The 15,876-nt window shown below is 44.8% G+C and overlaps 2 protein-coding genes across 6 annotated transcripts in view; one reads left to right on the top strand and one right to left on the bottom strand.

Annotated features, from left to right (window-relative positions):
- Positions 1-5,677, bottom strand: part of CLEC16A (C-type lectin domain containing 16A) — a 58,934-nt gene extending 53,257 nt beyond the window's left edge. For all 4 annotated transcript variants that reach the window (XM_054270672.1, XM_054270668.1, XM_054270669.1 and 1 more), the window contains exon 1: positions 5,510-5,677. In XM_054270672.1, coding sequence (XP_054126647.1) covers positions 5,510-5,589 — 80 coding nt within the window. In that variant the 5' untranslated portion in view covers positions 5,590-5,677. The remainder of the gene's footprint in view (positions 1-5,509) is intronic.
- Positions 5,678-6,704: 1,027 nt separating this feature from the next.
- DEXI (Dexi homolog) lies at positions 6,705-15,126 on the top strand. Of its 2 annotated transcripts, none has more exons than XM_054270808.1 (2): positions 6,705-7,665; positions 14,468-15,126. In XM_054270808.1, exon 1 carries the CDS (start codon positions 7,138-7,140, stop codon positions 7,417-7,419), a length of 282 nt encoding a protein of 93 aa, XP_054126783.1. In that variant the 5' UTR covers positions 6,705-7,137; the 3' UTR covers positions 7,420-7,665; positions 14,468-15,126. The 2 variants fall into 2 exon arrangements, with proteins under 2 accessions (XP_054126783.1, XP_054126784.1); XM_054270809.1 differs by lacking the exon at positions 14,468-15,126 and adding an exon at positions 13,454-13,560.
- Positions 15,127-15,876: the final 750 nt, after the last annotated feature.

The following is a 15,876-nucleotide window of genomic DNA, read 5'->3' as shown; positions in this document are numbered from 1 at the left end:
AGTGTCTAGTGAAGCTTTAAAAAGGGTATGTCTATACCACAGGTGACAGGAAGCTATAGACAATTTAAGTCTCAGAATGTTACTCTTCAAGGAAGCACTTTTTTTGCCCAAGTAAGTTGTTACATCAAATTCTAATAAAAGCACAAAAATCAGCACTGCTTTTCTCCCTCTTTTTTTTTTCTTTTATATAGTGATTAAAAAAGGGTAAATATAAGAAAGGTGTACAGTTTTGAAAATAAATAAAAAAACGTGAGGGAAATTTCATGTCATTTTTGAACTGCACAAGTTTGGATTCCTAAACACAGCTTCTATATTATTATGTTATGATTGTACTGAAAACCAGTAGTAACACCTCAGCATTTCTGTGCAAATACTCACAAGTGTCTGGAAAGGATGACAGATTTCCCATATTATTAATCTTGCCATGAATCGTGGAGTTAATCAAGCTTCCAGGATCTAATTCTGTGAAAACAGCCTGAGTCCTGACCCTGGGGCAGCCTTCATTATTGTTCTGGATTCCATGAGAGTTTGTTCAGTGATACAGACTAAAATTTTAGGAATCTCATTAGTAGAATTTTGCCAAGCTTTTGTAAGGTTCCAAAAAACACAGTGCATTTCTAAAAATAAATTTTGGGGTGTCTGGTTTATGGCTTAAAGTAAAATGTTTAGGTCAAAAAACAGATTTGAAATTATGTTCCAAAAAACAAGATTCCCATCAATTTTATCAACACTAAAAAACTGAATCATTGCACTGGGCAAGCATGCAGCTAGAGACTAAACTGCCATTTAATTGAACACTCACATGAGGCTGCTCCCAATATTTATCAAACTTCCAAAGACAAGACAAGATATTACCCAGTTTCAGAACCTTTTGCTTGAACTCAGGAAATCTCTCACAAGCACACAAGATCTTTGATCATATTTACAATTTATTAAAAATCTGTCAAATTTGGTTTTGGGAGCCTTCAACCACTGAGCTGCCAGAGTTGGGCAGAGTTTCACAGGACTTGCAGCAAGAAAGTCTGTCCTCACAAGCCATGCAGGGAACAGGTGCTGTTTCAGAGAAGCTGAGGGTAAAATACTGTGTGCTCACTGCTCTTGATATTACTTCACCCTCAAACAACAATTCTGCTGTGTTGAGTACTGCACAAGGACACAAGAGGTAAACAGCCCTCAGGAGTCCACAGCTTTCCCAAACCTGAAACCACACGCTCCCTTCCCTCACTCCCCTCATCAGCAAAGCCTGCACTACATTCCCAAAGGCATTACCACATTATAGATATCACCAGCCAGCAAAAAGGAGGAAAAAGGGAATAGGTGGCAGGGGGGGAGAGGTGGAGGGGGAATTGTCTTTTCTTTATCTTTCTCTTCAGTAAAAAAAAAAAAAATTCTCTCCCTCTTCATGGTGTTTTCTTTCCCCCCTCCTAAATCAACACTCATTTTCAAACCCAAAACAATCACTGATCCCATTGAAACCACTCTAGGAAAAGCTGATTCTCAGCTGCGTCCTACAGTCACAACGGCCTGGTCATGTGCTGTACCAGAATAGTCATTCAACAGCAAAGAGAGCACCTGCAAATCCTCTTCCACTAATCTGAGATCACAGCTCCAGATTCCTTCTGTGCACACTGACAGTGGGACAGCTCACAGTGAAGATGTGAGAATTCCTGGGGTTTCTAAATCAGCACAAAGCACACAAACCCTGGAAAAGCTTCCCATTAGGGCACTTGGTGCATCATCAGGACAGTGAATCAAAAGACAAAGCACAAACTCAGTCCCTGCTCTGAGGATGCAGCAGTTAATGGAACAGAGAACAGAGAAGAGATGGCAATTAGATCACTTCATTCCACAATCATTTTAACAACTTCCTGAAACAGTTAGTAATTAATACTATATTACTTCACATATTTTGGACTATTAATTTGAAGTCACATAGAAATCACTGCATCTGTGAACATGTATTTCTCATTAACAAGTTATATTATACAAATTTGGGATTAAAGTTTACTCCAGCAGTAGGATTTTGGGTATGGGATGCAGTGGAAGAATGACAAGCTATTATTTCATTTTGGGAGCCTATGGAATATAAAGCATTACAAACACAAAAACCAAGAAGCATTTAATAATCAGGAATACATTACCTCAAAATTTATTTATTTAGTAGAAGCATTACTGCAAATTCCTTATTCTGCTAAGGCACTGATGCACTTAGAGGAAACTTGGGCTTCACCTTCAAGCTATTCCTTTTTATTTCATTTTTTATTTATCCTGTTTGCTTGAAAATGTACAAGAAAACATACACATACTTGCTTCTCTTTACAGACATGTGAAATACCATATTATGAGAACATGAAGCATCACACAAACCCAGTATCTTTGTATTTAGGTAAGTCTTTAAAGGCTGTCTCTAAATGCTGATTACAGAGGGATCAGGTTTGTGCTTCAAAACACAAAACTATCAAAGAGGAGACTTTTGTCTTCTCTATATCTGAAGACTGGGTTTAAACAAAAATACATCATGCAGGAAGTGCCAAAGCACTCAATACCATCAGAATCAGTGGGAGAAGTTGCCAGCAACTCAACAAACCCAATAAAATTCTGAACATTTTTCTGGTTAGAACTCATGCTCAAAGGGGCAACATAGTAACTTGTGAATATTGTAAGTGCATATTAATGACTTTCCTACTCAATACTTACAAAAATTCACTAGAACAGGTAAGAGTTGAAGGAGTCAAGCACTCAAGTTTTAAAAGCCCAGACCTGCCCATAGCAGGCTTGCTCCTTCACTGCCTGTGACCAGGTAATTGCATATCGTTCTCACACAGGACACCTGATGCATGGCACAGACAGTGCCTCAGGAAATGAATCACCCATGGAAAAGGACTTCAAGCACACCTTTATGGACACTGCATCTGACCAAGGCATGGCATATGCTCAGCACCCAATTTTAGTGGCATGGAACCTTTGTGCAATCACAATGCAATTAAAATACCAAGTGCAGAAGCAGCCATGGGAAATGTGCTTGACAGTAGCAACAGGGCTGTGTAAAATACCACAGAAAAGTAGGGGGAAAGTCTGACTTAGAAATAAAGACACACAAAAAGATCAAGTTCTCTGAGAAGTACCCAGGCAGTGAGTAGCACTGTGTCATCCTCCTCTAGATGGCATTTCAGAAGTTAGATCAAATTTTAACTGTTTTCCCTAGATCAAGAGACTGTATAAAAACACCCAATGCAAGGAGTGTCACAATTTTCCTTCAGCCAATCCACTCTCTGGTGTGTTTGCAGGAAGACTGAATAGCAAAATTTCAAAAGCAAACCTCAAACAAACTGCATTAAAGCTGATGGGAAAGATCCAGCACTCACTGACAAAAAGCAGTAATGCTGCTGGTATCACTAAGCATGTGGAATGTTTACAATTTAGACTAAACTCTGCCTTACGCATGTTAAAAATTAAAAATGCTCCCACAAGGCCAGCCCAGACTGATTTCACCCCTGTAACACAGCATAATGTACCTTTGGCAGGCTGAGCTAACCTGTAATGGCAAGGCAGGTGTGTTGTACTCAGCTCCTTCATATGGAACACAAAATGGGGCTTTGATGAGTTGAAAATATGAGAAGATAAACAGTTTATCTAGTGTGCTTACTGAGACTTTCTTTCTTTCTTGACCCCAAAACAAAGGCTCTCTGACCTTTTCCTTCTGTTACTTTACCCACTTCAACACTTGGAAATGACTTCAATTTCACCTTTCCTGTTGGCATCCAGCTAGAAGCTGAAATTCACACAGCCTGGATAAACAAACACTTAAAATATACATAGTATAAACAGATCCAAGTCTTATCTGTCCTTTACATACGACCATTTCAGATTCATCATTATAGAAATCACATGCAAAAAAGCAAACAGACCAAAGCTTGTACTTCAGTAGATAAATATATACTCCAACTCTCTGATAACAAGCCACAACACTTACAGCCCAATTCCCCATTGCTACAAATGAGGCAGGGTGCTATTTTTCTATTCTCTGCGGCCCCAACAGATCATATGGACACATTTTTCTGACATGTGAAAGTAAGTCTCAAGTCTCACTCTTTTTTTTCCTAAACTTAAATTCAGTTTTTTCAAATTTCATCACGCACCAGCATTCTTGCTCTATCTTCACGTCAAACATCAAAGTCAGGAAGAGCTAAAGCCCCACTAATGCTGAGCAGTACACAAAATCCACTCCTTGGATGTTCAGCAGAACATTCCTATGTTTACATCTGACCACGACTTTTCCCCCTTTTCCCTGTAAAACCAGACTACACTGGCGTGCTAGTCTGACCTACAATACTTTCAAAATTATTTCTGCAATGCTACTGCCTCATTAGTTTTGTATTCATGGGCTTGAGTTCCGTGTCTTTGGTAAAAAGCATTGCATTTCAGATAGTCTTGCTCATTTTGAACATTTCTCCGGTTTAGAGACAAGGACCAGCATCCATAAATCATCTTGATAAAACAACTGCAAGATCCAAATCCCGTACAGGGCATCCTGCTCGTTACTGTCAGAACCCATTCATGTCCTCCCTTGCAAGATGACTGAAAACTACAAAGCACTTTTTCTCAATGAGCTACATAGTCACAGTGATTTCATTTAGAAAATGCTTCATGTCTCAATGACCTCCTTTTCTCGTTCAGTACAAAGAGAAGCTATCAAGGTGGTTCTCATTTTTCTTCCAAGAGCGGAACACTTAAAATGGAACAGGGAAATTAAATTTTTTATCCCTTGCCACCCTTCCAACTCTCCAGCGGCAGAGCTGGGAAAAAACTATTCTACCTTCTGCGGGCAGCAGTAACACACGGCTGTGGGGCTGCAGAACACATCACAGCTCTCAAGCTCAGAGCTTTCCTTCTGCAGCAGCTGCCGCGTCCCGCAGCGCAGGGCACACCCCGGCCCGCCGTGACTCACGGCTGCCATGGACCTCCCCTCACGCCGGGAGCTGCACTGCCCACACCCCGGCTCCAGCCCCTCGCCTCAGCCGCCAGCAGGAAACAAACAAAGTTCTCCCTCTAAAGGAATGCGGTATTTCTTGTATTTATCACGCCTTGCACTCTACCCTCCCGAAGACTCCGTGGCATTGCTAAAAACAAAACAAACACGTATGGCAGCCGGAGTGTGACATTACGTGACGAACTACGTCTGCCCTGAGGACCTTCTGGGACGGAGAGGCCGGTTTCCGTGAGGCGGACACCAGACCTCAGAGCCTCCGCCAACCGGGGAGTGCTCCGGGCGCGTTCCCCTCAGGAGAGCTGCGGCAAAACGCCCCGGCGAGGGCAGCGAGCGCCGGGGGAGCGCCGTCCGCCGAGCCGCCCTCTCCTCTCCCGGCCCCGCAGCCGGCTCCGAGGGAAACCTGCCCCGAGCAGCTCTGCGGACGGAGCCCGGCCACAACCGCCCCCTCCGAGTCCCCTCCCGGCCCCGCCACCCTCCGCCCTCACCGCCGCCCCGAGCCCGCGGCCGCCCTTCGCTCACTTGAGGTGGTCCAAGGAGTGGATGCTGCGGGAGGCCTTCCCGTGCCCGCCGCCCACCCAGCTGCGGGAGCGGCCGAACATGCTGGCGGCGGAAGGCTGCTCCGGCCCGCGGGCCCTACGGCCTCATAACCCCGCGGGGCGAGCGGGCGACCGGCGGGCGGGGACCGGCCCGGAGCCTCGGCGGCGGAACCGGCGCGCAAAGCGCATGCGCGACCAGGGCACGCCGGAAATCGCCGACCCGGCCCCGCCCCCGGCCCGCGGACTGCGAGTCCCAGGGAGCACCGCGGGGGGCGGGGCCAAGCCCTCACACGGGCGGGGCGGGGCCTGCGCCGGGCGCGCTCTGGGGCCGGCTTGCTTAGAACAACATAAGAGAACCAGAAAAAAACCCCAAAACATATTAAACGTCTTACGTGTACCTCCTAAATGTGTTGTAATTTGAGGTAAAATTTGGCCCCTGCCTGACATTCCTTGTTTGGCTTCCATAGCCCAAACGAAGCTGTTCTGTGGGGTCACTCCTATGATGCAAGACGCAGCGTCAGAAATACAGCTGCTGGAATTTCCCTTGCTGAGGTTCTTCCAGTAAGGATTTTAAATCGGCCTAAAAATTGAGGAAAAACAAAGAGAAGGGGACTCTTGACTGTCTTGACCTAGTTTTGAATTTTTAATTTTTTTTTTGCTTTAGCCAGAGAAATAAACTAAATCTATGTAAAAGCTGAAGAGTTTGTCAGGCAGTGTCAAAAATGGACCGAGTTTAAAATCCCGCCTTCGGTAATATTTTGGTATAGATAAAGCCTTGGTCAGCAAAGAAGCACCTGCACCGCAGCCAAGAGGGGCCGGGCCCGCAGTGCCGCTCCAGGAGGGCCTCGGTCACAGCAGAGGTCGTGAAACAACTTCCAGGGGCGAAGGCACAGCCCCAGCCTGCCCGCGCTGCCCCGCTCCGCAGGCTGCGGGCTGCGGCAGAGCTCGGCAGGCAGGAGCGCGCAGCCGAGGGTCGCGCAAGCGGCCCCTGTCCCCTGCAGCCCCCGTGCAGCCGCAGCGGGACCCCAGTGCCGCCAACGAGGCGGAGGCGGCGGCGTCCGTCACGGCCGCCCCGCGCCAGCAGCAGCGCGGCGCTGGTAAACAACGGCGGCGTGCGGCAGGACAGGCGCGGGGCGGGGAGCGAGGGGCGGGCGGGCAGCACGGTCCTGCCGCGCAGGCCGGGCTCGCTGGCAGGTGCTCCGACCCCAGCTCCCAACGCGCCTGCGGGCTCCTTCCGCAAAGTTTGCGGGCGGCAGGAGTAGGAGGAGGGAGCCGCGGCGGGACTGCAGTAGCCGGGCTGGACATGCCGCTCAGCACCCTCCTGCCAGCAGCGGGGCTGCGGCAGCGCCGCTGAACCCGCGCTGGCCGCTCGCCCGCCCGCCGGGCGCCTCTTCCTCCGGGGACTGAAGGGACCGAGCCGGCCGCTCCGCGCCCCTGCGGGGCTCGCCTCTTCCCGGAGTCCGGATCCAGCTCCTCAGAGATTCTGCCCTTTGCTGCCACCGGGGCTGCGGCGTACAGTCCTGCCCCGCTCCCAGCTCCGCCGCTGCCGTCCGCCCCCCCGTGCCGGCCGGGCGGGTCGGTGCCCGCTGCCCCCGCAGCCCCCACGGCTGCATGACCGCCGCGGTCTCCGCACGTCTGGATTCGGTGGAGTCCTGGGCCTTCCATGCGCTGCTGGTGCTGCCCTATATGTTTTACGTGGGCTTGTTCTTTGTCAATGTGCTGATCCTGTACTATGCCTTCCTGATGGAGTACATCGTCCTCAATGTGGGCATCGTCTTCCTGCCCGAGGATATGGACCAGGCTCTGGTGGATCTGGGGATGCTTTCCGACCCTGGCTCCGTGCTCTACGAGACGGACAGCGAGCTGGATGTGTTTGACGGGTACTTGGAGTGACGCCCCCGGGCGCTCCAAAGCGACTGAGCTCCGCCGCCGCCTGGCCCGGGGCAGGGGCCCGGCGTGCCCGCATGGCCTCAGCTCGGGGACTGCCGCGGCCCCGCTGCGCGACCCCGTCGCGACTCCTCCTGCGCAACATCTTCCCTTCCAAATGGCACCCGCCCCGCCGGTGCAGGGGCCAGAGGGGCGGCCGGGACCCGCTGCCGCCGGGCAGGCCCGCGGAGAGGCAGAGGGCTCGCCAGTGAAGTAAGTAATTCCTCAGTGTCCGGCCGGGCACAGCGGGCACGGCGCCGGGACACGCTCCGCCGCAGCTCCGGCACGGGCGAGCGCTGCGGGCAAAGGGCCGGGGCCGCCCCCGCCGCTTCCCTGCCCCGCAGCGCCCGGGGACAGCGGGGACAGCGACCCTGTCCCCCGGGACTCATCCCCGAGCCACTGCAGCTCTGCATGGGGGGCTGCCTGTACTGCCGGGCAGAAACTTTGCTGATCCGGTCCTGAAAGGAGCCCTGAATCGAAACGAGCATCTCGGTTAACATTTATTACAATTCGGAGACCTTCCTCGAGCCAGAAATACATCTTAATTTGCTGCCCTTTAAAACCACTCTCTTGGATAGTGACAAACTACCCAGCTCACCATTTTAATTGTAGCACGAGGGTTTTGCTTGATCAGTTTTTTTTGTGGTAGTTTTGAGTGATTCTAAAAGTCTGGAAATGTAAGGATTTAGCATTTTAAAACACTGAAATGCATTTGGGAAGAAAAATCACTATTTCTAGCTAGGACTTTCTGTGCCAAATGTATGTTAATGAAAACATTCACAGTTTAAATTAAAATGTGTTAGCAAATCTGCCAGCAGATTTTTTTAGCAAAATATTGTCTGTAAATCTGAAACCAGTTCAGGATATATTTATTTTTCTGTTTGAAATGATGGAAATAGGAAATTCAGTTATAAGGTTACAAGTATGAATTCAGTGACCACACTACAGTTAATATCAAACTATTTTAACCAGTCTTCTAATTTAACAAACCCAAACAAACCTTTCTTGTAGTTCTGTCCTTCATATAGGTTAAAATTATCTCCTGAATATTTCTAGTCAGATTATTTTTAAAGAATTAGCTGATTTTGGTCAGTAATTTAGAAGGAAAAATTGGACATTTTTGGTGTTGGAGTAACATTGATTGCACAAACACAGCTGAACAAGGCTTGGCCCAAGGCATGTGGGAGCCTAACAGGGGAGTGAACAGATTTTGTTGCTACTGAAGAAATCTCACTGCATATAGTCACTGCAAATGGAAGTGTCTATGCCTACATCTGGTGGTCCATCCCAAGCAACTGGGATGAGAGTCCCTTCTGCTAGAATAGAAAGTGTGGAGCAGCACAATCCTCCCTGCAAAACACCATTGACTACTTTTGTGGTTGTCTTCTTCTTCAGCTGGACAAATAACACACATGATCTGCATTCCAGGAAAGGATTTCCTAAAAATTGATAGTAATTCAAGTAAAATCTTTGGTGCTAAAAACTGTATCCATTTTCTTCCTCAAAATACCTTTCCCTAAACTCCAAATCTTAGTGCTCCAATGCTATTTAGTATAGGGATTAAAAATACTTTTTTTAAATAACTTTTTTTTTCTGTCTAGAATTTGTTTTGATGAGTTGTGTCTATTTTTCAGGAAGACCCAATGAGAGCATCAGACACAATTTTCCTCAGTGGGAAAAAAAAATTCCTACTATACAAATATCATTTGTTATGAGCACATTCAGTTCCATGTAGATTATTGGGCTTCTTAAAATTTTATTTCTTATTAATAAGATAAGCAGCTCTGGAAACTTCTTGATATTCCAACTATAAACCCCTCCATATGCAGAAACCAAAATGCAGAGGTTTTCTCAAAGCTCAGAAGTAAGGCTCCACTTTTACCCACCAAGAGCTCATGGAGCTCTGCACAGGTACCAGCTCCACCCTTGACCTTTCATCTTTTGGAAACTGTCAAGGTAGATGGTGGTTTCCATTGAGAATCAAATCACAAATCCCAAAAGTTTGATCAATTCTTAGGCAGCAAAAAAATTACTGTGTTTCATCTATTTATATATTTAATTATACTTACAGACATAGCAACCAGGCTACAAATTGCATGATTATTTAGCTACCAGGCAAAGCCACAGTGTTACCACCATGATGAGGGATTTGAGTTCATATCCTCTTACAGGTTTCTTCACTGTTCTGTGCCATTCCTCCTCAGCAGTTCTGTAGCAGCAAAGCAGGCAGAGGAGGGCCCTAATTTGGAGCTGTGTTTTCTGCTTTGGGAGCAGCACTAAGGCCCTGAAAGGGAAGATTTAGATTCTTGTGGTGCCTTGCCTGCAGAGACCCGAGTGCTGTGTGAGTGTTAACCCCTGCCCTCCTGGCCTAGGGAGGTTTCCCTTGCACCCAGAAGTGCTGAGGATTCACAAGACACTGCAGGAAGAATGGGTCTGTTTTGCCAGCAGTGATGAAGAATATGTAGGCCTACTCTTTGCATTAAAGAGCAGGGTTCTTCATGTGACTCACCAGTGATTTCTGAGAGCAAGCAGAGAGCTGTGATTATCCTGAGCTGAAACCTTGCAGCGTCCTCTGCCTCGCACCCTGCGTGAGTGACGTGTGACGGGAAAACAGAGGGGGCAAATCCCAGGAGGCCCTTCTGCAGTGTGAGGAAAGGCTGATTTAGATGTAAAAATAAAAGAACTCATGGATCAGAACAGCTCTGTGCTCTCTGGCAGCAAACCCCTCACTTGAATAAACTCAGTAGAAACGAAATGATGTTCAAGTTCCTGAGCAAAACTGGTGGCAGAGATTGAAGGCAGACAGATAAGTAAGCAGCTGAAAAATGTTTCCTGGCTTATTCAAATGAAGAAATTAAATCTGTGTAACCTGAACAGAATTGAGCTTGTTTGTGTCATCGGCTGTTTTTGTGTGAGTGTTTCAGGTTATTTAGGATATATTTGAAGACCCCTGGAATAAGGTCATATGACTATTCTCATACTTTCAGAAAATCAGATGTGACTCATCACAAAGTACTCCTATCAGAAAGAAAATGGGCAAAAGTAATCAATAATGAGAACTGAATAAGAAGACAATTGATGTAATCTTGCAGTACATGCTTTACCTGTATTTTTTCATAAGATGAATTATGATGAATATCTTCAGTGAGCAGAATCCAGCTCTCAAAACCTGTGACTCAGCACTTCCAATGAATGCCAGTATCTAAATTCTGAATCAAAAAACCCCAACATAGCTTAACTCTCCAGCTCATCAATATAGTGCCAATTAGAACTGCAGCTCAGTGTCTGTGGGACAGCCACCCCCTGTGCCTGTGCTCTGAAGCAGAGATGTCCTGCAAAGGACAGATCAGAAGAATGATGTCACTAGCACTGTCAGGATACATTTAAATGGATCAGAATCTACTTCCTGACTTCAGTCTTTTCAGACTTTAAATATTAAAAATACTGAACAGAGTGGTTTGTTACTTATTTTACCTTGCCATTTTTCACAATTTTTCCTCTTTTGGTAGAGATCACCAAGGTGATTTGTTGACTCCATGATACAGCTCAGTTGGCTGTTTTATGAGTTACAGTAGCAACAGGATTAAGAACAATTGCTCTGATTTTTAGAACCATGTTTTGAATTTTTAGCTGTTACTAAAATTAAAAGAAGTCCAGTGTTCAAACTCACCTGACAGCTCTGCTTTAAAGAAATGTATACTTAACAGGAGTTCCATTGTAGATGGAAGGAAGACAAAATCAAGGTTAATTGTTCAGCTGTCCATGCAGACTCATTAACCACAGCCATGGACAGTTTTCTACCAAATGCATTTATTTATATAATGTCAAGAGAGTAAGCAGATTTTTTGTTTCCAAATGGTGCTGTAAATAATGTGAATTAAAATGAGGCGCAGAAATTAGAGATATGTTCAATTTTTGATAGACATAGTTTGGGCCTAAGTATTGCATGTGTTAAGAGCCTCGGCCACAAGTAACTTTAAAGAATAATTTTTTTAACAGCCTGTGGTTCTTTCCTATAAAAATCAAGCTTTCTGTAATAAACTTGCTTCAATAGGTGGCAATAGCCAATTACTACTTTTAAGCTGTCAAATGGATTAAGAAACAAATCCAGTTTAATTCTTCATGTTTGTTTCCTCTGGAGGAGAGACAAAGTGACACTATAGTTCAGCTAATAACTATAAATCCTAAAATAGAAGAAAAGAATAATTTGTTTAGAGACATTTAGTCTCTAACTCATTGCATTTGCCCCTCATAATGATCCTAGCTTATAAGGAGTACAGCTATCCCAAAGGATTAAATATGCACAAGTTGCTAAAATCTTTTCAGTTGCTCAGGGAAACTGTCTTACTGTCTTTCTTTTCAGAGTTGAATTTTATTACTTTGGCTACAGATTAGGAAAGAAAAAATAGCTGAATAGTTTGAATGATGCTCTCTGAAGACACAAGCATGTGTCTAATATATGTGATGAAAAGGGCAAAGACAAATAGAAGCCATGTATGGGAAATAATGGTATAATGGAAAATGATGATGTGCACTGAGTGAGGGATTGCTGGGGAACCTCCAGGTCAGTTCACAACTGAAGGCTAAATACTCTTTTGTAGGGCCAGAAAGAAAGACCCAAGGGTTGCTCAGGCAGTGGAGCCTAAATAGGCCACAAGAGCTGAAACACTGCTGCAGAAAGTGAGGAAACAGAAAGCAGACAGTGTCAGGGTGTGAAACAGTCACACCATGTGCCCTTAGCTCCAGCCTGCATTGTGAGGAACAGTAACTTCAAAGGCAGAATTAACAAAGATATCGTGACTGAGCTGTTAATGCTAGAGTCATCCTACAGCCATACTGTTCAGGGCTTGCAGGTATGTTGTAGGCTGTTCAAAGTTCTAGCTCTGAGATGTAAAAAATATTTTAAAATATTTTCTATCTCTTCATTTTCCAGTTTTCTGAAATTTTTGAAGTTTTCTGTTAAAAATAGGTTCTCATGAAATTTGAGGGACAGATTTCTAATCTGAAAATAAGAAAGGCAGGATTGAATATCCTGGCCAATTGTATAATTTACACCCCATTTAATATCTGCCACAACAAATTACAGTCTTGGAGTAGCAGCCCTACAGCAGTGTTTGGAACTACCATTAGACAGCTTTACCCTTTGCTTTGGAGCCCAATACATTTTGCTGTGCTATTTTTAAGTCAGCCTAGAATCCGATCTACAGTGCAGAATACTAACAACTACACTGAACTGTCTGCTTAGATCAGTTTTAGTTCCACTTGGAAAGCAATCAGATAAACATGAAATGAGTAACCTGGTAGAGCTGCTGTTCCCCCTTTTCATGTCCTCATTTTGAGAGAAAGGATTTTGAGCAGTGTGTTCTGCTGACAGACATTTGACAGAAATGCCTCACTGGACACAAAAGTGCCTCTTGTTTTGACCCAGTATCTGCAGTAAGTGGCACACAGGAACATGGAAGTGTTGTGATGAGTCAGACCACAATCTCACAGCCCTGTGTTCCACCTCTGGGAGAGCTCCTGTCCCTGACCAAAATCTGCAGGCTGCTCTCTGTTCTTTCCAAGGCAGAATGCAGGATGTTGGATGGCACATTGCTGCCCAGCCCTTCAGCAAATGTTTTCCAAACTCATCACCCATTGCCCACTCTGTGTTATGAAATCCCTCTGGATTTCCTTCCTATCAGTACATGATCTGAATACTTGAAAGAGCTTATTTTCTGCAGCCTGGAAGATTTCTCTATTCATCCTCTTCTTTGAGTCAGTAATAGTGATGAATAAAAATTGGCCCCTGGTATACTCTGCTACTGAGTTCTTTCCTACCAATTTGTATTCTTTGCTTCCAATCTTTTAATCTGCTTTCAATCCATAAAAGAACCTTTCCCCCAGTCCTGTATCAACCTGTTTGCTTTTGGCCTCCTGTAACACCTGTGTTAATGACACTGTTGCTGTGTCTGTCCAAGCTCATGCAGAACTGTGACGTCTGATTCCATTCTTCATTCAGGCCCAGAAAGGGGAGGGAGGGAGGAGCTGTCCACTCAGAGGTTGCTGCACACAACACAGGAATGTCCTGAGCTGCAGGCACCCAGGGGACCTGCCCATGGTCTGTACCTCAGCTCCTCCTCAGCACACACTCACGCCAGCCTCCCTCCCATTCTACACTACACTAATTAGCTTTCTGTAAAATCACAAGACCAGATAAATGCTGTCACTAGTGCCCAGCACCTTTGTAATCCACAGCTCTGGTTCTGCTTAAAGGAATCTTCTCAGCTTTGTATTTACCCCTGATGATTGTAAACAATCACCTCCTAATAGCAGTGGGATACTTTGAATCAGTCAAGGCAACTAAGATAAACTGGGGTAAAGCAATATAACAGCAATTTATTCTTGGCAGTAAGACCAAGAAGTTACCCCAAAATGTTCTTTAGTTCTGTAACTACTTACCAGTGGATCCAAAATAGTTAGAACAATGCAACTCTGAAGCAGAAGAGAAAGTGACCAAAATCAGACACTACATCAAATGTAGGCAATACTTAATTAACACCATGATCCAAACAATAAAAACACTCTAATGAACAGTATCCAGTCAAGATAATGTAGCCATTCAAACATCAGTTTTAGTTAGTAAGTCTAATGATATCAAATCTGGATAAAATAGGTTACCCCACTGTATGCCACAGCTGTTTTTACTCTTAAGAACATCCCCTAGTGATTGATGTGATGCACTGTGGCTCTTACTCTCACACCCCTCACACTGGTATCTTCATGGCTCTGTTAAAATTCCTAAGGACTGGTGGGCTCTGACATGAACAGAGTCTGTGACATTGATTTTTCTGAAAGGTTGTGCAGGTCTTTACTTCTCAAAGAATTATTACCTAGAGTCACAAAAGGGTTTGATTTTTAATTTTTTTTTCTAATAAGTCAACAACATGGTGCTGTATGTCACATACTCAGTGACTTTTCCGTTCATTTTAGGCATGGAGGGTTACTCTGTATTTATGTGTTTTCTTTTAAACAGATTCATTAAACACCTGAAATGGATTATGACCAGGCCAATGGATCAAGTCCTGGAAAGAAACTGTACTCTGAAATGTAGAGATGAAAATAAGGACAAGAGAACCAGAAGAGGAGTTGTCATCAGACCTTGTCAGTTGTGACTTCCCTTCACGGACTTCCCCTCTTGTGTGTGCACTTAGTGCAGTGATTCATGCACCATACTGGGCTTCCATGGGTAATTCTGGGATGGACTGTATGAAAAAATAAGATAAACTATGTTCCATTGTAACAGAAAATCAAGATGTTACCCAGATTTGATAAACTTTTGAATGAATACCATGTCACCCAAATGGACACACTCTACATTTAGCTTAAGCCAGTTTTACAATCACATGTTGAAAATTCTACCAGCCAGTAGTTCAAAAGCAATGCTTTCTCAGGGGAAAATATGCAGGAGTGACTGAAGGAGGTTCTGTTCAGGGAGTATAATGGCAAAAACTGTGCTAGTAAGATATTTTATTTAAAAAGAGAGTTTTGAAATAGATCAGAGAGTGAATTTTATATAAGTCAGGTGGATTCATTATTTAACACAGGATACTTTGCAGATTGTTTAAGCTCACGTTCCTAGGTACAGATGTAAAAGCAATACAATAAAGACTGACCTTTTCCATGAAAAATTAAGCAGTTGTGTTGGAGTTGTTCTTCAGTTTGAAAAGAAAATAATTGAAATATGCTTTCAAGGAAATTCCAGTTTTCCTGCAGGTACATGCAAGTAGTTCCAGATTGCTGAGATGGCCAGGAGATAGGAAACCCTTCTCATGAACAGCTACTTAAAAAATCAGACCTGAACTGAAGCATCAGTGTATGGGGAAGGGGGGGTAACCCACACGTTATTAGGGCAGGCATTAGACTGGTTTTGTTTTATTGTCATTATACTTTTTAGAAAAGACTGATTTTTGTAACTCTGCAATTTTTAAACCGAGTTGATGTATCAAGAACGTTTTGGATAAAGCAGAATTGAAAACAATTCTGCTGACACTCTCTGCATGATGTGTGTCCTCTGCAGTCTGTGGCTGCCATCTGCTCCCAGCGTGGGCTCCCTGCTGCACACAGATGGTGTCAGAGTCTCTTCTCAGCCAGTATGAGGAACAAGAGGGTGATGGCTTAGATCCCCCATGAAACAATGACAAACTTGTGTATCCTGATACTCCCAGTGTGTTGCATTCAAATAGCACATTCTGGCTCCTAGGCAGTAGAAATTAGCTCCCAGTTCCCAAAATTCTGTGCTCCAAATGCAATTTTCAGCTGCTCCTGCAGGAGGAGAAGCACTGACACCAAACCAAATAGCATTTCTCCAAGATAGGATTCATCAGGTGCAGTTCAGGACTGGCAAGTGTTTTGTGCCACACAGTCCCTGGACAGCAATTCAGG

The sequence above is a fragment of the Melozone crissalis genome, unplaced genomic scaffold (assembly GCF_028551555.1).
Source record: "Melozone crissalis strain CALT ecotype California unplaced genomic scaffold, PUWL_Pcris_2 ptg000012l_1, whole genome shotgun sequence".
Lineage (NCBI taxonomy): Eukaryota > Metazoa > Chordata > Aves > Passeriformes > Passerellidae > Melozone > Melozone crissalis.
Note: the sequence above shows the minus strand (reverse complement) of the source record. Positions and strands in the feature narration are given on the sequence as shown.